Source organism: Sander lucioperca, chromosome 20 (assembly GCF_008315115.2).
Source record: "Sander lucioperca isolate FBNREF2018 chromosome 20, SLUC_FBN_1.2, whole genome shotgun sequence".
NCBI lineage: Eukaryota > Metazoa > Chordata > Actinopteri > Perciformes > Percidae > Sander > Sander lucioperca.
Window position 1 is genome coordinate 16,652,504 of NC_050192.1, and position 21,064 is coordinate 16,673,567.

The window sequence follows — 21,064 nt, forward strand, 5'->3', positions numbered from 1 at the left end:
TTTTGAAAAACTATAATGGCCGAGAGGGATATAGAGCACTAGCCTACCTGTCTAGCTAATCCTCAACGCGTTTTTGTTCAGAGCCAGCGTCACATGACTGAAACCAGCTGAAACGGAGGAGATCAGTGAGAGCACCGCATAATGACCTCTTCTGAAGAGTCCATCATGTTATTTTTAATCCTCCGTGTCCTCCTTGGCTACTAGCAACTGCGTGGAGGAAAGGGGGGTGGGGGGATGCGTGTGCAATCACGGAAGGCTTGTATCATGTGGACGCGCCGACAGTTTTGTTGTCAATTGCTTAGAATTCCTCATGGGGACGACAGAAACTACGCACTGTAGCTTTAAGCCTCAAATTCCAAACCAGCTTCAAGTTTTTATGTCCCTTTTCCTGAGAATATAACCTCTTGGATTTTTCATCTTTCTGTTGGAGAAGAAGCGGTTGCAGATGCAATAAACAGCGGAGAATCTTTTCATCGATTTCCCCAGCAGGAATTCCCTTGGCGGCTGATGGCTGGTGTCAGCCCCTCTGATGGATGCCATGGAGGCTCACTTGTCCTTGCAGCGGGAACGAGGCCATTAAACTCTCCGAGTATTAACATGCCAAGACACTTTGGTGACACGGAGGTCTCTGGATCGACCTCTTTACAACACTAATCCTCTTATAGTGATCCTACAGCGGCTCTCGGGAGGGAGGTCCGGGACTATTACTGGAGGTGAGGCAAAGGTCTGTACAACATCCTTCTCTAAGATGATACCAATTAATCCCGTCTTTATCTCCTGGTGCACCTCCACTTATCACTGAAGCTCTCAAAGAGCCCCGAGGGGTCGGCTCCTGAAGGTCTCCAGGTGAGGCTAAAACCCTCCATATCATCCTCTTTAAGGTAACTTCTTGAATCACACCACTTAAGTCCGTTATCTCTACAAGTATCAGCATAGCTGCTATCGTACAGAAAGATTTCCCCAGCGGCTCCTCGAACTTTAGTCCCACACCATCTCCTAACTGCAATATGCAGCTACAACACATCCGCGCTGCTTTGGCATTGCGCTCTTTAAGATGCTCAATAATGCATTTTGCTTTTATCATATGGCAGAAATGGATCACCAATAGACACTTCAATTATTTGCCACAAACAAAAAAAGTATTAATTGAAGTATCTGTTGATGATCCATTTCTGCCATATTATAAAAGCAATTAGTCCCCAAATGCATTTTTACATTTGAGTGCTAGTCCTAATTGCATTTATATATTATCATCCACATTAAGGTCAGAACCAACCAAGCAAAAAACTCATTCATTCCCATGGCAATAACCCAATTAAATAAGATGTGGGGAGGAGTATGACTAGAGGAGGAATATATGTGAAGTACTGTGTAGTAGTTTCATTTATTTATGACATAGGCCTTTTAGGGAAGTGCAACATACTCCTTTTTATTCTATTTATTGATGTGTGCATGTTATGTGTTAGATAAATAGTGCTGTAGATGTCTGGTTCAATGTTTGCGTTGTGGATTATGTGTCAATATGCATGTACTGCACAACAAATTGCCTCTCGGGGACATTCATGTTTTCTAAGTCTAAGTCTAAGGATCCAGCACCCAGTCTTCAGAGTTCCAATGTGAGTTGAACGCGTTAGGTCTAATTTTTCATCAACTAATACACAATATTTAAACGTTACTTCTCCGGTGTGGCTGCTTCTAAATATGTAAAGTAACTAAAGCTGTCAGATGAATGTAGTGGAGTAAAAAGTACAATATTTATCTCTGAAATGTAGCGGAGTAGAAGTAGAAAGTGGCATGAAAAGAAAAGACTCAAAAAGAAAAAGAAAAGTACAAGTACCTCAACATTTGTACTTAAGTACAGTACTTGAGTAAATGTACTTAGTTACATTCCACCACTGCTAACTTATCTATAGTAAGCCTATTATCAATGTTGCATGTTTTTTTTTCATGAGTAGGCCAATTTATCTTCACTAATAATATGTTGGATTCATGTTACCAACTGTTAACGACAATTTTCAAAAAGAATTTCAAAGACTTATCAAACAACAATTTGCTGGCCCACTTGCAGTAAATTTAAGGACCCCCCTAGGGGTCGTGGACTGCCTGTTGAAGACTTCTGCTCTATTATCTTAAAGTGCTCATATTATGCTCATTTTCAGGTTCATAATTGTATTTAGAGGTTGTACCAGAATAGGTTTACATGGTTTAATTTTCAAAAAACACCATATTTTAGTTGTACTACACATTGCTGCAGCTCCTCTTTTCACCCTGTGTTTTCACCTCTGTTTTAGCTACAGAGTGAGGCATCACACTTGTTCCATCTTTGGACATGTGCAGTACCTAGGTAAGGACTACTAGCCAGTCAGAAGCAGAGTATGAGGGCGTACCATGCTAGCAGCTAGGCGAGCATTATAACGTGTGTTCCAAAGTGACCACGTTTGTCTCTGAAGTAAAGGCTGGACTACAATAGAGCTGTTTGGAGCAGTTTGTGAACAGTGTTTTCTGTTGGAGATGGTAAGTAAGTCACTTTGTAAACCTATAACGTGCACAAAAAAGATATATAACACAATAAAGGAAAGGGAAAAAGCCAAAAAGTAATGTAAAAATAATATGAGCACTTTAAACTCGATTTGGGGTATTTGCAGATCTCTCAGTTTTCTTCTCTGCAATGATATAGGGGGAAAAGAATACATAATGCAAAGTCATGGTTCTGATGCATTTTTGCATAGCAAACTCCATGACTCCACACTTTGACCAGAAGGTTCCCTGCTGTGTGACACCGACCATCTGGCCGGCTCACGCGTCCTTGAGGAGGAAAGTGCTCGTGCAGCCACAGAGGGCTAAAAGTGAAGACAAAAACTGTTTTGCTGCAGGGTTTGCAGTGGATTATGATGCCATACACACACACAATGCAATTTCTATGACCAACATGTTTAAATGAATCATTTTGTAGACGACAGAATTGGCCAGCTAATGATGACTTGGGGCTCCGGTTATCAAGAGGTACAACATTTGTGTTACAAGATAATCAACCAGAGGCCACTTAAGATTACCTCTGTTTGAATACTTAGTATTATTCATCAAAGCAGGTCCAGGCCTGAGAGAATCTGGTTGAACTCACTGTTTAGACCCATATGGCACCTTAAAGGCTTATTTTGTTTGTCTTTTTTAAAACCTGGACCCGACCATCTCATGCATTTGTGTCTAAGTGACACTGATGTGAACAAAAAGTTTTTGAACTTGGTCCAGTATTGAGCGAGAACGTTGTAACCAGAGTTGAACTGAATCGTATCGTGGCAGACTTTGTGATCTCAGCATCGTTTCGTTTGTCTCTGGTCAAACCAGAGATATTTATCAAAGTTTAAAATGTAAAGTGCTTATGGTGTAAGTGCGATAAAGCACTCCGAGGTGTATAGACAACGATGGATCCTTTGTCCTTAATTCATTGTTTGTATTATATCTGGAAACTCTGTTGTGCATTATCCTATCGTTATGTTTCTATATTGTAGAGATGGTCCGATACCATTTTTTGCTTCCCGATACCGATTCCGGTACCTGAACTTGCGTATTGGCCCATACCGAGTACCGATCCGTGTCATATATTTTATTATGTTTTAACATCTGTATACTACTATCCCTGTATGGATGTGATATGATTTCTATCTTTGTTGTCGGTCTGGCTCAGGTTAAACTCTTTGTGAAACATGAACGCCCAGAACTTTCTTTTATTATGCAGTTTGACAGTCAGTTATAACGGAAAAAGAACATAAATAAACTACTTTAACGTAGATTTTCATTCTTCTTTTATTCTTTATTACGTGGTATCAGATCGGTGCATAAACTCCAGTACATCCCGATACCGATACCAACGGTTTAGGCAGTATCGGAGCTGGTTATCGGAACATCTCTACTATATTGTAAATAAAAATACCTCTGCAGCTCTTGGGGGCCGGCTACATTGCACGAGCAACGTACGCCGAGCGGAAGTTCCAACACTACGCTTCCACTATAATCAGTGAAACTAGCTACACCGGACAGAGAGCAGCGTGTAAGTGGAGTGTATTTGCGGAGATCCGCTCTACAAGCGCAAAAATAGGACAGTCTTCTATTTATATTCTTTACACGAGGTGTGCGCGGCCCTTTAACACAGAAATGGATCATAAAGTGTCTATATTTCTTTTAAATTAAACTACCGATATACAGGACACGACTTAATGACTGTGAATGAGCGTATTGGCAGTTTCATTTTGAGAGTTTCTGTTTTTAGTTCTTGTTTCCCGTCACCTGCGTCCTCTGATAACAGCTGACAGTAGATTGATGTTTTCACGGCGCTGTGTCGGCTCCAAAAAAAATGAAGAAACGACAACCATCCCAAAGCAAAAGCTCTCCCGATCTCGCCTGTGACTCATACAATCCTACGCCGTGTGTGCGCAGCAGGTGGAGCCGGTTAAAAGATACATTCTGCGGCACGCGCGTGCCGTGAACGGTCCGCATACGTTACGCGTTCAACGTAGCCAAAGCATCACCCCACTTCTCCACTGGGCGCGTCTGTGCTGCGCTCTGGTTTGGTTCCGTCGTCCGCCACACGCCATACCACACGGGGAGCGTCTCAGAAGCAGAGCGTCTTGCTGCCCGACTCGCAGATTATATTGTCTCTACAAGTACTTCAGTTTATTGGTGAATTGACTGGATAGCCTCAACTGCCCGGCTGTCTGAACGCCCCGCGGCTGGCGTGAAAATACACCTGGCGCGTATCTCAAGTCAAGTCAAGTTTATTTCATCCATAGGAATAGAAATTACAGTGCTCATACCCGCCTTAATGCCCATAAAAAGATAACTATACAATACAAATAGACCATAAATACAGTACAGAAATTATAAAAATGTACGTTTAAAGTGCTTGTTCTGCTCTGGAGTGGAAAGCCACTTCACGCACGCTTCTGGGACGCTGGTGGATTATCAAGCATCGACTTAAATGGCTGCGATTGCTCGCGGGGGATCGCGGCGCCTTTGGAACGTAGCGCAGACGCGCCCGGTGGAAGATAGGGCTTATGGTATACGCACTGTAACCTCTGACTCCTCCATTAGTTCAGAGTGTTTTTCTGACCGCATTTTGTAGCCTTCATGTCTCACTGCAGCAACTTTAACAAACCTCTCTGATGGTCCAGAAGTATTTGCCGGCGAGGTCTTTGGGGGAAGCGCAGGTCTCGAGGTCGTCCTCGCGGGTCAGTCGGCGCAGCCACACCAGCTCACAGTTACAGTGCAGAGGGTTCCCACCGAAACTCAGCACCAGCGCCAGCAGCGGAGAACCCTTCATCTTGGCGTAGACGGGGATCCGCAGGAACAGCGGGTCCGGAGGAATCTTCTTCAGCTTGTTGGAGGTCATGTCCAGTCTGGAGATGGAGACAGAGACGCAGGGACAGGGATCAGTCCGTTACTGTCATTTCATTCCGAGGTTTATAGTAGACAGGGACGGGCAGAGATCAGTTTGTTAAATCACATGGAATTACAGTAATTGTTAAAAAAAAATAAAAATAAAATTTAAACATTTTTAAAGTTTGCTTTGCCAGCATGCACAGTTCAGTTCTGTTAACCTTTGGGTCCGTTTGAAATGGATTTAATAGGTTTAACTCTCAACTATTTGAAGTTATAACAAAAGGACAACAAACCAGCACCTGAAATGGGCCGGTACTCGCCAGTACTGAGTACCTGCACTTCTGATTTTTGGCCACATGACAATCCTAACTTGTAATTGTTATTAACAATATTATTAATAGGCTGATATACCAAAATAGGGTATATATATATATATATATATATATATATATATATATATATATATATATATATATATATATATATATATATATATATACACATACACACACATACATATACACACACATACACACGCATACATACAAATATATAAACACACACACACACACAGACCAACAGTCTTAAAAAGAAAAACCAGCCAGGTTTTTTGATAAACAAACAGTCATGCATTTAGTAAAAAGACGGTAATGGGTTATTTTTGCCCTGGAGACACAAAACACACCGACCAGCTGGTGAAACTGTGAATTTGTCTGTGTGCACAGGGGACCGTTTTACACACACACACACACACACACACACACACACACACACACACACACAGCTTAATTAGGGTACTGGAACATTTTTGGAACCAATTCAGGCACTGCAACAAACCAAAATTGGAATTCAAACTCCAGTTTTGGCAGGTAGATTATGAAACACACTCTACTTTCATAGCTAGATGACAAAGATTTAAATAAAATATGAAAATATTGAAAAGAGATTCAGTAGACTTGGAGAAGTATTCAGTCAATCAGACCGGGAACTAAGACGGAACGGGACATATGAACCCAGCCCGACACATTTGGTCAATCAAACGGCAAATCAAACTCAGTTACTCAGTCCAAGATGGATGGCAGGGTGGTGAAAGCTTTAGAAACAGCTTGATTGATTAGTAGGAATCTGAGAATCTAAGAAATAGGGAGGAAGTGAGCGGCGGAGGGGGAGCTGGTAATAGTTATCACCCAGACCCCACATATTTCCTTAGATAGATTAGACTGGAGCTGAAAGAATCATAAATGTCTACTGGAAGTCTATTAATCTGAACCTGTTTCCATAAGCTTCACATTTCCTTTTTAAAAAAAAAATGAAAATCCCTCAATCTCTCTCCTTCTGGCTGCAGCCGAGGTACTGATGGTGAAGTTGAGTCACATTAAAGTAGATCAATTCAATCATTTCTTTACTTCACACTTAAAGCCACTATCTTTTGGATCGGAGGTGAGGCGTTCTCTTCACCAGCTCAAATGTTCATATGCATGGAGCGGGAATATAAGGCAAGGCAGCTTTATTTATAAAGCACATTTCAGCAACAAGTCGACTGAAAGTGCTTCACATAAAACATTAAAGAGCAGTTATAAACAATTAACGATAAAAAAAAACAGATAAAATACGAGAACAAAAGTTACAGTTAATTATTTAAAGAAAGGTGGCATCTAAAAGAAAGGTCTTCAGCTTTCATTTAAAAGAACTGAGAGTTGCAGCGGACCTGCGATTTTCTGGGAGTTTGTTCCAGATGCAATACCTAGGCTATTGGGGTTGTGCAATATGTTAGTTGTGCAACTCGTAGGCTACTGGGGTTGTGCAATATGTTAGTTGTGCAATACGTAGGCTATTGGGGTTGTGCAATATGTTAGTTGTGCAATACGTAGGCTATTGGGGTTGTGCATCATGTTAGTGCATTGTGTTATTTGAGCAATACGTAGGCTATTGGGGTTGTGCAATATGTTAGTTGTGCAATACATATGCTATTTGGGTTGTGCAATATGTTAGTTGTGAAATACATAGGCTATTTGGGTTGTGCAATATGTTAGTTGTGCAATACGTAGGCTATTTGGCTTGTGCATTATGTTAGTGCATTGTGTTATTTAAGCAATACGTAGGCTATTGGGGTTGGGCATATGTTAGTTGTGCAATATCTTATTGTGCAAGGGCTGTGCTACACTTATTGCGGAGAATGCAGCCGACAGGGTTGTTCAATTAAAAAATGCCAATGAAAGGAGTACTTAATGTGCTTAGTATATAGGTACCTGTCTAATGTATATGAAAGCATGTTTGTGTTGCATGAGAGTATGTGTTGAGAGATGCTTATTTTCTGTATTTTGTGTTGTCTTTGTAAAGCTGCAGAACGGACAAAAGTCCAAAACAAATTTCCCTTCGGGGACAATAAAGTATATCTTATCTTTTGTGGAGCATAAAAACTAAACGCTGCTTCTCCATGTTTAGTTTTAGTTCTGACTCTGGGGACAGAAAGCAGACGGGTCCCATAGACCTAAACCCTTAAATCATCCTTTTAAATTAGGGCGGCATGATATTAGGAAAATCTCTTATTGCGATGATTTCAACTGATGTTGCGGTTGCGATAGGATTCACGATATTTGAGCGAATGATCATTTTTGTATCACTTATTTTCATTGAAAAATATTAAAATTAAAAAGATAAAAATGATTATAGTGTGTATAGTGTTTTTTGCGAGGATCTGTCCCAAACCAAGATGTTTTCTTTAGTCTGTAGGATAAGGATTTGAAGGCTGGGACATCTCTGCAGCACCACAACACTTCATTCAGAATGGTTTGACACTTGTTTCGCCGTTAACAAAAATTGCGGCCAGCTGGAATTTGGATATTGCACAAGTCCATATTGTGATTTCGTTAAATTGTGATTAATGTGCAGCCCTAGTGTAGTCCCTGCTCTTAAAAAAGACACTTCCTGAATGGAGCGGAGTCTGAACACAGCAGAAAAAAGGCAAAAAAAAAAATGGCAGCGACCGGTAAATCAACAAGTAATATCACTAGGCAATAATTGATTATGGTCTGTCACTGCATCGAAGCAGAATCATCAATGCATCGATGCAATGATTCATTTTAACACCCCTGATAACTAAGTTAAGCAAAGTCTCTGTCTCCTGCTCAACCTCAAAGATGTTTGTTCTCTTCTCAAAGGCATTCCGACCCACATGTTGAAAATTAAATCTAATAAATGTACAGCTCGAAGGGGCACGTTGAGGAAAATTGGGACTCACACAACAAGTACAATCACAAACTAACAGCCGAATAATGCGATCCAACAGTGGACAAATATTCCAGGGTGTGTTTCGTGCTCATTCAGCCACTACACCATCTCAGGGAATTGAGCAGTGATTTGCCGGCCAAAACATTGGACCTGAAGACTCGTAATAATAACAAAGGCGATTCAAATGTTCAGTGTAGTCAGCAACAAACACGGGAAGGTCCATCCCCCCCAAATCCCTCCAGAAGTATTAGACAACAGCGATGACTTAACAAGAAGTTAATAGATGTTGAGAGCAGCAAGCGTGCTGCACTTCACAAAAGTTCAATTATGTTATTTCATGGGCTGCAGCTTTGTGTTGTGTGTGTGTGTGTGTGTGTGTGTGTGTGTGTATATATAAAACATTCTCCTGTGCACACAGACAAATTCACAGTTTCACCAGCCGGTCGGTGTGTTTTGTGTCTCCGGGGCAAAAATAACCCATTACCCTCTTTTTAATAAATGCATGACTGTTTATCAAAAAAACGGCTGGTTTTTCTTTTTAAGACTGTTGGTCTGTGGGACGTAAATTGAAATTGATTACCGTTAATGGGGTTCAAATGTTATTTGGTGCCAGGAAAATTAAATTGCACACATGCATGCAACCGCATATAATAATAAAGACCAACGTTTGTTTGTTACAAAACACTTTCAAAGGCCAAACTAGAAGTGTTTTACAGGGCAGAAGTCAGGTGAAGCCATGTATAACAAGTGTAAAATGGGAAACAAATGATAGTGTCACAGGTTAAACAGCCACTGCTAGATGATAGGGCTGCAACTAACAATTGTTTTTAATAATTCCATTAATGTGTGGATTCTTTTCTGGATGAATCGGCTAGTTGTTTGGTCTCTAAAATGTCAGAAAATGGTGAAAAATGTGGATCAGTGTTTACCAAAAAGCCCAAGATGACGTCCTCAAATGTCTTGTTTTGTCCACAACTCAAAGATATTCAGTTTACTGTCACAGAGGAGAGAAGAAACTAGAACATATTCACAATTAACTTGCTCCAATTAGTTTTTAATGATAAAATGATTAATCGATTATTAAAGTAGTTGGCAATTAATTTAATAGTTGACAACTAATCGATTGATTGTTTGCAGCTCTAGATTCATCTGCCCGTTATGTTCTCCTTCACAATCCTACCTACAGCACCTTTAAGAAGCTTTTTTTTTATGTTTTTCATTTAAAAAAATGACTCAAACCAATTAATCAATCATAAAAAAATGTTAAATAGATGACAACAAATCTATTCATCTTTGCAGCTATAGCAGTGACTTATGTTTGGCCACATCAAAACATACAAAACACACTGACAGAAGCCGACACAACCGCCGCCATATCAACACCGCCTGATGAATGAAAGACCACCAACTCCTGAGAAAAAAATATCTGGCTCTTTAGCTGCTTATGGTTCCACTTTCTTCCCCAGCTAGTTTGCCGGTCAGTGCGGTGCTGGGCAGGCAGCGTACAGTGGCTTTACGAGCGCTGGTTTGAAGACAAACTGCCTGCACACAGAGCGTGTGCTGTAAATCTAAAACTATGAGCGAAAGGAGGCTATAAACATCCATCAAGCGATAAAAACAGCTAAAGCTGTATTTCATATCAAAACCCCTATACGGTGCTGAATGTTTACTGCACTCAAATGTACCGGGGAGAGAGTGGGTCTTGGTACAGCAAGACCAAAGTCACAGTGTGCAGACTTTCACTGAAAGACCTACATGTGCTGCTGTACTGTAGTGTTTGCTGGCAGCACTTTGGAATCAGGGCTGCAAGAAATATGTGCTGCTTCATTAAAGAGCAATAATAAATATGGATGTCCTGATCAGGTTTTTTTGCCCTCGAGTCCGAGTCCGAGTCATTTGATTTTGAGTATCTACCGATACTGAGTCCCGATCCGATACTTCTATAATACATAAAAAAAGAATAAAGAAGAGCAAAAAAACAGATCCAGGATGTTCCTTATTTTTTATTTAATTCACCTTATTTTAACATTCAACAACAAACAGAGCACTTCTGTTACATATCTCACAGTTTGCTATGGCAATGTTGTCATCAACTTTATAATCCCTCCAGACCGCAGACATACTCGCGCTTTCCGCTTCAAGCTGCTTCCGTGTTCTACTTTGCCGGCATTTAACCATTTAATCTCTGCAACAAAGTGATGTCATGCCGCACGCGTTTGCTGTTTCTGTGTGGAGTCAAAAGGGTCTAACTCTGGGCCACCGCATAACTATAGATGTGTTAAAAAATAATGAGAATATATATACATATATATCCGAGTCCTGATCGGGAAGTAACGTCCGATTCTGATCGAGTCTGAAACCACGTGATCGGGCCCGATTTCCGATCACGTGATTGGATCTGGACATCCCTAATAATAAATATGCCAATGGGGATAATGCATATCCTGCAGATAATGCGTGTGAATGCCTAGAAAGCTTAATTGCTAAAGCTAGGCAGTGCATTTTAGTATTTGAGTATTCTACTGATTATTCTATTGTTTAATCGAGTAATCTGATAAGAAATACTATTGCTTTATTAAAGAGCAAAAGTAAATATATAAAAGGGCAAAATAAAGGTTTCTTATATGTACAACTAATTGGTTTCCTTTTAAGAAAAAAATCAACATTTCTTTATGGCTGTCCTTGATTAAAGAATGTCTTGGTTGATGAACACTGATCAGATTTTGTCGACTTATCGATGAGTTGATTTCATCAGCAGATCTATACAACTGAGTTTCTCCACATAGAATCATGCAAAAGCACCACTATAAATCTTGTGTTTACCAGAGATGTACTCAGAGGTTTCTTGAAAATAAGTCATTCAGCATGAAAAATGCATTCAAAAATGATTAAAATGACAGTCTACTGCGACCAAAACTACAGATTAGTTTTGAGCCAAAAGCAATCTACGTGTTTTTAGCTCAGGTAGAAGAAATATATTCTGTTTAAACTAACATGCTCAAACCTCATCTCTCACGAATATTCTGGTATACTGGTCATAAACAGGAGGCAGTGTGGCGACTCCGCCCATTGCTGGTAGTTGCCATGGTAACGTTAGTAGCTTTAGTGTCAGAGAACGAGACGTCGTGACCGATAAGACCCAATCAGGAGGAGAAACGTTGGCGTCAGTGTCGGCGTTGCCAAAGGTCTCTGTTTGCAGCCGTTGAGACGGCAACACAACCCCGCAGATTCCAAACCAAAACGGGTCAGAAGTGTTTCCAAACGTCTCCGGTTTAGGGGCTCGGAAACGCCAGAGCAGGGGGAATGAGAGGGGGAGCAGGGGGAATGAGAGTAGGGTTGGGTACCTTTTGCATCTGAACCACTACCGATACCGGTACCTGAAATTCGGTTCCCGGTACCCAACGGTACTTTTTACGGTACTTTCCCTCTGTAATCACAAACTGACTCACTGTGACTTCAACAAAACTGCAGAGCCGACGTAGTTTGCTCCGTCTGCACCTCTGCACGTGTGTGTGTGTGTGTGTGTCAGACCTCTGCTCTCTGTCAACATGCAGAGAGGACAGATAAGCTTGCGCTTACTCTCAGGTACCAAAATTTGGCACCGTTTGATTTTACGTGAATCAATACTCGGTAGTACCGACGTGATTCGGTGCGCCAGAGCAGGGGGAATGAGAGGTGTAAAGATATTCCTTTTTAAACCAAAACGTAGCTATGTAAATGTAGCCTGAAAAAATTCAGCCGCAATTGGAATGGAATTTATGTTAGTTATGCAGGGCTGCATAAAGCGAAAGAGAGCAGGAAAATGCAAAATACAAACATTTCTCTTTGGATTTCCAGTGAAAAGCTGAAGGTAATGCTTCCCCCTCCCTCTTTCTGTTGAACCACCGCAGGCTGCTGCTGTAAAGTGCTATCACATGATCCTGACCTGGCCAGTTTGTGCAGGTTGGAGAAGATTCCCTCGGGGACGCTCTCGATGAGGTTATGGTCGAGGCTGAGGGTGTTGACGCTGACCAGCAGGGCGATGGTGTCCCAGGGGATGTTCACCAGGTTGTTGTAGCTCAAATCCAAGTCCTCCAGAGTCTCCAGGAAGTCCTGCGTTGGGGGGGGGACAGAGACAGAGACTGTAAGCATAATCAAAGACTCAAACGTTTACGGTTTGTGCAGCGTTGTTGTCAGCAACTTTAATTGCAGAAATCAGTATTTATCATTCCCTACTTTAGAACCTTTTAGGAGGGTTCATTCTAAAGGGTGATTTATACTTCTGCGTAAAATCTAAGCTGGGGCTACGTACGTAGGTACGACAAATGAAAGGAAATCATGTCCAACATTCTTTTATCGAACATATTGAATATTGAATTAAATAGAAGACGGACCATGGTCCCATAGAATTCCGTGATTTAATCACAAACTGTTAACAGCGCATTACATGGTGGCGGCATGCAATGTGTAAAAATTCCGTGAGGCCACCGCGGAAAACAATGCCAATGTAAAGTCAATGAGAAGATGACGTAGCATTAGGAGCGACTACGGTAGCGAGTTGTATGAAAGCCCGAAAATCCACGTAGGGAGGGTGGTTGGGGTGGTGGATGGGTCAAACACAGGACTATCACCCAGGAGACCGGGGATGGTGTCCCGCGTGTCATGTTTCCTAAACCCAACCGTCCCGTTGTTGTCCCGTGTGTCATGGAAATGTAAGCCCACCCACAACTTTTCCTTAACTTAAGGGGCCGTGTTCATTTCGCGGAATTCTTCCGTGGGCCCATCACGGAATGTTTTGCGATTCCGTGACACTGCCACAGATTTTGAGTTAAGGGGCCGTGTTCATTTCATGGAATTCTGTGAGATCAGGTTGATTAAAAAAGAATGACAGATATTTTAGATATATCTTTTTTAATGGTCCCTCTTGTATTTAATTCCATGTTGAATTTATTTCAATAAAAGCATGTTGGAAATCATTTCCAACTAAAATCTCTGAGTGTCTTTCGCAATATGCCGCAGCCTTTTTGCGATGTGTTTATTGTGCCAGTTGATCTCGCGATGACGATAAAAAATAAACAATATAATGTGCACCCCTAATGGATAGAGTTAAATGTAGTGAAGGAATAAAGAGAGAAGGAGAAAGATGAAAGGAATAGAGGGAGAATAAAGGGAGTAAAGGGAATAACAGAGAAAGACAGAAAGGCAGATCAATTACCTTGGTCAATGTTGTGCACTCAAAACATGTTGTTTTCTCTAATTGCCTCCATACAATTCTCACAACCGTGGAAATGCCACGAGTCGGCACAGTCAGCAAAAATACAAAAGGAGGGAAATGGAGAGAAAGGGGGGAGACTAATAGGAAGGAGAGAGATAAGAGCCTGTTGATCAGCCAGAGGGTTGTTGTCGGCTGTAATTGCTCTCGTAATTTGCACAATCAGAACTCTGTCTGGATGTCACAATGCCTCAATTCATATTACAATAATATGTGCTTTATTGCTTTCTGGCCAAAGAGAATCTCATTTCTTAATGACAAAAGAAACTTTGAAGAGCTTTGATGGGGACTTCAAAGAGCTTTGTGAGCAGAAAATACGTCCGTAATAGCCTAAAATTCCTGACTTTCCTATACAGAAAAATATGACTGAAATGACTCATGTTTACGCTTAGTTTCAGGGTGGATGGACGGGCGTACCAATCATCTGGCTTTGTTCTATGGACTGGGGTTCTCATGCCAACAGTCCTTATGCCCGAGCAACAAACTATATTGTATACACACCCTGAGGAAGGCTCAAGCCAATACACTTTGGTGTATTTTTTAATGTCGTCCTATTGGTAAGGGCTCAAGTCTGGTTGAGTTAGGACAACTACTGAAGCTAAATTTAGGAATCGTGCAATCACATTCACAATCAATGGAAAGACGTGGAATGCAATGTAGTGACGTGGTGGCGGATGATCTTGAACAATAAACCATGACTAAGGTTAAGCAAATAAACGCTAACACTTGGTTTAGATTAGGGGAAGCTTAGAGATGGTTACAGTTAAAATATCTGCAGGTCTGTGACAGACTTATGCCCAAACACAAAAAAGGTTGTTTGTAAGTGCCTTTAAAAATGAGTGTTGCATTAGATGTTAGTCAGATCACCACTTCTTTAATCTGCTACCCCTATTGCTAAGGGCTAAGGTCTGGTTAAGTTCAGGCAACCAAAACTACTTGAAACGAAATGTAGAGATAATTATATCCATGTTCTAGGTGGAGAAATTGCATTATTTTTTAAATAAAATAGAAGCAATAAAACTAGAGATGTTCTAATACCAGTATTGGTATCGCCTCTGATACTGCCTAAAATGCTGGTATCTGTAAGTACTGGAATTGATGCACCGATCTGACAGCACGTAATTTAGCCCCAAAGAAAATCTACTTTAAAGTAGTTTATTTATGTTCTTTTCCTGTTATGACTGACTGTCAAACTGGATAATTATAGAAAGTTCTGTGGCGTTTATTCTCTGAGTTTGCTCATGTTTCACAAAGAGTTTAACCAGGCCATACAACAATGATAGAAATCATAGGGCCCTATCTTGCACCCGGCGCAGCGCAAAGCAAAGCCCGACGCAAGAGTCTTTGCTAGTTTAAGACCGACGCAGTTGTCAATTTCCCGTCCAGCGCCCCCGCGTCGTTTAAATAGCAAATGCACCTGCGCCCATCTGTGTGCCCATGGGCGTGCTGGTCTTACAGGGAGGTGTGTTCAGGTGCATTCTGGGCGTGCTGGTCTTACAGGGAGGTGTGTTCAGGTGCATTCTGGGCGTATTGCTATCTTGAGGCAGCGGAAAGTGATCGCGCCATTGACCAACAAAAACCTGGTCTAAAGTCAATAACGCAGCATTTCATTGTCATTTTAACAGCAAATTAGTAAAATGCTTGTGCACAGCGCGCGCACACTATGCTTTTTACACACACAGGGACGCACAGCAGCACACGTCAAAAAAGTTAAATATTACAATGTGAAATAGTATTATTGTGTATATCTACAGTATATATACACATGCAATAGCTCTTGGGACAGAGGATTGAGAGACAACGGAAAATTTCTCCTTCCTGCTTAGCAAATCCTCCATCATAATAGCAATGCACCAAGGTCCAAACGCGCCTGGCTCTTAAAGGGAATGGGAGATGACACACTGATTGGTTTACACCTATGATTAATTAAGACACTAATTACCACCCTTTTGAACCATGCGCCCGGTGCACGGACACTTTTTTCCCCCCGTTAAACTAGCAAAAATGGATTCTTACATGCCCTAAACACACCTGCGCCAGGCGCTTCACGCCGTGCACTTAGATCGTTGAAATAGGGCTGCGTATTACATCCATACAGGGACAGTAGTATACAATAGAGCTGTTTAAACATAATAAAATATATGACACACTGGTATCCGATCAGTACTCGGTATCGACCGATACGTAAGTTCAGGTATCAAAATCGGGAAGGAAAACATTTTATCAGACCATCTCTAAATAAAAACCTGACAAACAATGAGAGGCAGAAGAAAGAGAGTGAAATGGACGGGAGAGAGATTAGGCTGAGGTTCAGGAAGTCCTGTCCATTAGTGAGTTGAGAGTTCACGTCTCTCTGCAAAGGTCTGAGAGCCGGTCCAGAGGGGACACTTTGGTGCTTCAGCGCTGGACTTTTAATGAGCGGAGAAAGGACGTTGTCATTTAATGAAAAGGGGACGGCAGTTTAGGGCCGAGTTATTAAAAAGGTGTCCAGCTGAGCAGAGGAGGCTGACATGGCTGGCTGCTTCTGTTAAGACTTCAGAGTCAGAGCCAGAAATGTGGCGTCATTTCCACACAGCACTCGACCCTCCGCACCGCAACGAGTGTGACGAGCTTTTAATTGACTTTGCAAGAACTTTTTCAAACCAAGAATCTTGGCAGAATGCTCAGGTGATGACAGTTTGTTGGCAGCACTGATTTAAAATAGCTTTTTCTTGCTGGCGTGATCTGACTTTCAAAGTGATTTTAGTACATTTACAGGGCTATTACTTCATTAAACTATGAATTACTAACTTCATGTTGCATATTGGCAAACCCAAACTGAAGTGATAGCACCACAAAGATTGATTTTAAATTGAAATTATTATAATTTGCAGCTGATGAAGGCCTGAGGGGAATTGGGTAATTTTGTCCATCTAGATTTATTTAATGAACTAGTTTGTGGTCTGATTTATCCACATTACATTCTAATATAAAATCAACTGAACAATGTAAAAATAAGACAACTGCTTCTGTTGCTTGCTTTAGGTTTTCCTCAACACATACAAGAGTTTGAAGTGGTTGAAAAGTAGTTTTTGGTTGTTTCACAGACATCAAGTATCTCAGGTTAAGATGAACAAAGCCATAACACTTATTAACACAAATAAAGTTAGCCCAATTAAAACTCTAAATGCAAGACTTTTACTCGTAATCCAGTATTTCTTCATAGTGGCATTTCTACTATCATCTATTAACTATTTACTATTTTGCTGATTTAAATCCAGCAGCTCTGTGTCATGGCAGTGTGGGCATTGTGTTCAGATGAACGGTGTGTGGCTTCCCTTTGGTGTGTGGCTTCCCTTCCATGGTCGCACGGAGATCCCAGCAGCCGAGATCCGCTGGATCACGCGAAACGCGCCACGGAGGTCCGCTGAGAATTCAACATACCTTGGCTCCAAACTCTGCGCACTGGCGCCACATAGGGAAGCAAAGAACCAACACGCTGCCCACATAAAGACGACACAGAGCTGGATTGAAATCTGCAAAGTATCCCTTTAGTTAGAAAAATCGGAATACTTATTTCACCGCTGCCTGCTACTAAGTGACTCCAGATGCAGTCGTAGAGTTAGTAAGTCAACATAGAAACATGGTGGTAGTGGCACGGGCAGTAATAGCAGGGCTATCTAGTGTGTGTGACAGGGATTAGCTCCGGAGTGTTTACCGAGCCCGGCGGTGGAGACGGAGAAACAAAGAAAGTGTCTCCCCTGTGTTGTCTATTTACGGTCGGAAAAGCTGGAGCAGAAAAAGTTAACCCTCAATTGATTTTGTGTTGTTTGCGACACTTCCAAGCCCAGCCAATCAGACCAGTCACAGTTGTAGCGGTCTGTGTCGCCACAACATGAAGTTACATTTCTGGGGAGGTGCACGTCAGGCTAGTGCGTAGGGTCTGTATACACACGTGCCTACGAACTTACCTACCTATTTACCTACGTACATACCTACCTACTTTCCCACAGACTTGCCTTCAGACTTGCCTACAGACTTACCTACGTACTTACCTACAGACTTACCTACGTACTTACGTACAGACTTACTTACGTACTTCCCTACGTACTTACCTACGTACTTACCTACAGACTTACTTACGTACTTCCCTACGTACTTCCCTACGTACTTACCTACGTACTTACGTACAGACTTACCTACGTACTTCCCTACGTACTTCCCTACGTACTTCCCTACGTACTTACCTACGTACTTACCTACAGACTTACCTACGTACTTTCCTACAGACTTACCTACGTACTTCCCTACGTACTTACCTACATACTTAGACTTACCTACAGACTTACCTATACACTTACCTACGTACTTACCTACAGACTTGCCTACATACTTACCTACAGACTCACCTACAGATTTAACTACGTACTTACCTATGGCCTAGATTCAACGCAGAACCATACATCAGGCTTTAGTACTAGTTTTAGCAGTAACAGCTGTAGTATCTTTATCTGAATGAAGGAAGCTAAACAGCTGTTCTCCAGATGTGCTTGTTTTGGTACCATGTATTTTAGGAACAACAAGGACCAGGGTTCGGGTGTGGTGTTGGTACCTGAAAGGCTCCCTCCGATATGCTGTGCAGCTGGTTGTTGGCCAGGATCAGGTGCCGCAGGTTCACCAGGCCCTGAAAGTGCGAGTCGTCCAGGGTGGTGAGGCGGTTGGCGTCCAGGTGGAGAGCGTGCAGGTCCTGGAGGTCAGCGAAGGCGTACGGCCGGATCTGACTGATGGTGTTCCTGCTCAGCGTCAGGTGGATCTGGACACGCACAGACACAGGACATTATTTGTAGAACAAATCACATTTCTCCTGAAATACTGGATCAACTTTCTGTATCTCTGAAAAAGTTGCCACTTAAGTAACCCAACTTTCTCTTCTTTTTCACTCAAATATTTTTTGACATTAAATTGAACAACAAAATAACAAACCCAAATTTAGCAAAAAGCAAAAAGGAATGTTACAGCCAAGCAATTTTTACAGAGTAATGTTTCAATTAACTATTGTTCTAGTCCAGTGTCATCATTTTGAATCGTGTATAGAGTAAATTTTTCTCATTTTCTGTCAAGTTGTGCTTCTTGTAGCCTCAGTTTGTGTTTCTCTTTGTTTAAAGCTCTATTCGCTGATTTAATTTTATACCAGCAATCATTTAGTGAGGTTTCACTTTTTTGCACTACACTATATCTCTGAAAAGTTGCCACCTAACTTACCTACTTTCTCTCACTTAAAGGTGCACTACGAGTTCCTGCGTGGTCACTTCTGTTGACGTTCCAAGTAAATTTCAAACAAAACAGAGCAAGCTCGCCCCTCCCTCCCTGTTTCCGTAACTGTCATGACTACCTGTCACTAACCCCCACCCCCTCCCCCAACCATCTTGTCAGTGATTGGCTGGAACGTGTTTGTTGTATTTTGGTGCCTATCCTGTGCCCCTAGTGTTTGTTTGACGTTTATGACTCCTGTGTTGTCTCCTGAGACCGGGCTTCTTCACGGTGTGTTCAGGGGGCAGGCAGCTAGAGGATCAAGGAGAGATGCCTACGATTTGAGACAAAAATGAAATCGTGCTGAAACCATGCAGGAACTCATAGTGCACCTTGAACTCTTTTTTGACGAGAAATGTAACAACAAAATAACAAATCCACAGACACTAGCAAACAAAGTGAAAAGAAATCTTTGCATTTTTACAGCCTTGGAGAGTAATTTGTAACTGTGTGAATGTGATCAGGGCTTTCCTGCAAAAGAGAGGCTTCCTCTCAGTTAAACTGCCGGAATAAATAAAGGTTAGAAAAAATGTTTCTATTAAAAAAAGATTCTAGGCCAGTGCCATCATTTTGAGTCCATATTAACTGTATCTCTGAAAAAGTTGCCACCTAATGCCGACCTTACATCAAATGATTCCATTGTCGCAGACTCATTTCCAATATGGGAATGAAATCCTGAGAGTCTTGTTAGAGTCGGGGAATGCTCCAGTCAATGGTGTAAGGTGGTCATAAAACTCAGTCCCAGTCAGTCTTTTTTCCGTCTTGTGTTTGATGTTATCATAAGTTCTAAGTCTTGGTAGTAAAATCTTCTAGTCTGTGACTATAAACTCAGTGACATTATGACATTATGTCTTTAGCTGTGAAATGGTGTCACACTTAATGTCTACCATATACTAGAAGACTTTGAAAAGACTACAGTCTGACACCATCTTACATCTAAAGACAATCATCTCACATCTAACGTTAAAGACTGTCATAATGTGTAAAGACTGGGGGATCTTGCAGGGTCACACATTGAAAGACTACAACTAGATTCATTTTGAAAGATTTAACCAAGCTAGCTAGCTACCGCTAGCATTAGCTGGTAACTTAAGGGAAAGTTTGCAGATTTTCTATTCTGTTCTATGTAGATGAATGTGTCCAGTACCAGGAGGTACTGGTCCAAACTCCCGTTGGATGATGCGCTTCAGAAGGGCTGAAAATCAGCAACTTTCCCTCTTTAGTGTTTAGCTTGGCATGGCAACCATAAACAAGACTGTCTCTAGCCGTTTGCTGCTTCCTGTTTGGTGCTGGAGGGAGAGCACCCATTGGTTGTTGACAATGTTCACATGAATGTTGTCTTTTAGTTCACATTTGTCCGAACGTCCAGACGGGAGAAAGACTGGCTGGGACTGAGGTGTATGACCACATTACACCAAACAATTGAGATGACGGAAGTTCCTTGACTCTAGCAAGACTCTTAGGGTTTCATTCCCAGATTGGAAAATAGTCTGTGACGGTGGAATCGCTTGAAAGGTTGTTTGGTGTAAGGTCGGCATTAGTCTTTTCAAAGTCTTTTCAAAGTCTTCTGGTGTATGGTGGGCAAAAGTTACCCACTTTCTCTTCTTTTTTTCACACAAAATGTAATATACCTTCACATTTTTTACAATCTTAGAGAGTGTTTGTTGTTATTTCTATTAACTGTTGTTCTAGTCCAGTCGGTGTTATCATTTTAAGTCTTGTATAGAGAAGAAGTTGTGCTTTTTTGTACTGTAGCCTCAGTTTGTGTCTTTCTCTTCTTTCTTAAGCTCTATAAGCTGATTTAATTTTATACCAGCAATAATTTAGCAAGATTTCACTTTTGTGCACTATACCATGTTTTTAAAGTGACACTCTATCAGTCCTCCTATTCGGGCATGTCAAAGGTCAGGGTTTGTA

At 41.5% G+C, this 21,064-nt stretch overlaps 1 protein-coding gene across 4 annotated transcripts in view; it reads right to left on the reverse strand.

Moving 5' to 3' along the window:
• Positions 1-21,064, reverse strand: part of si:cabz01090165.1 (uncharacterized protein LOC100333421 homolog) — a 471,441-nt gene that overhangs the window by 69,479 nt on the left and 380,898 nt on the right. For all 4 annotated transcript variants that reach the window (XM_035995843.1, XM_031304122.2, XM_031304121.2 and 1 more), the window contains 3 exons: positions 18,450-18,650; positions 12,533-12,699; positions 5,153-5,393 (listed from right to left, as the gene is read on the reverse strand). In XM_035995843.1, coding sequence (XP_035851736.1) covers positions 5,153-5,393; positions 12,533-12,699; positions 18,450-18,650 — 609 coding nt within the window. The remainder of the gene's footprint in view (positions 1-5,152; positions 5,394-12,532; positions 12,700-18,449; positions 18,651-21,064) is intronic.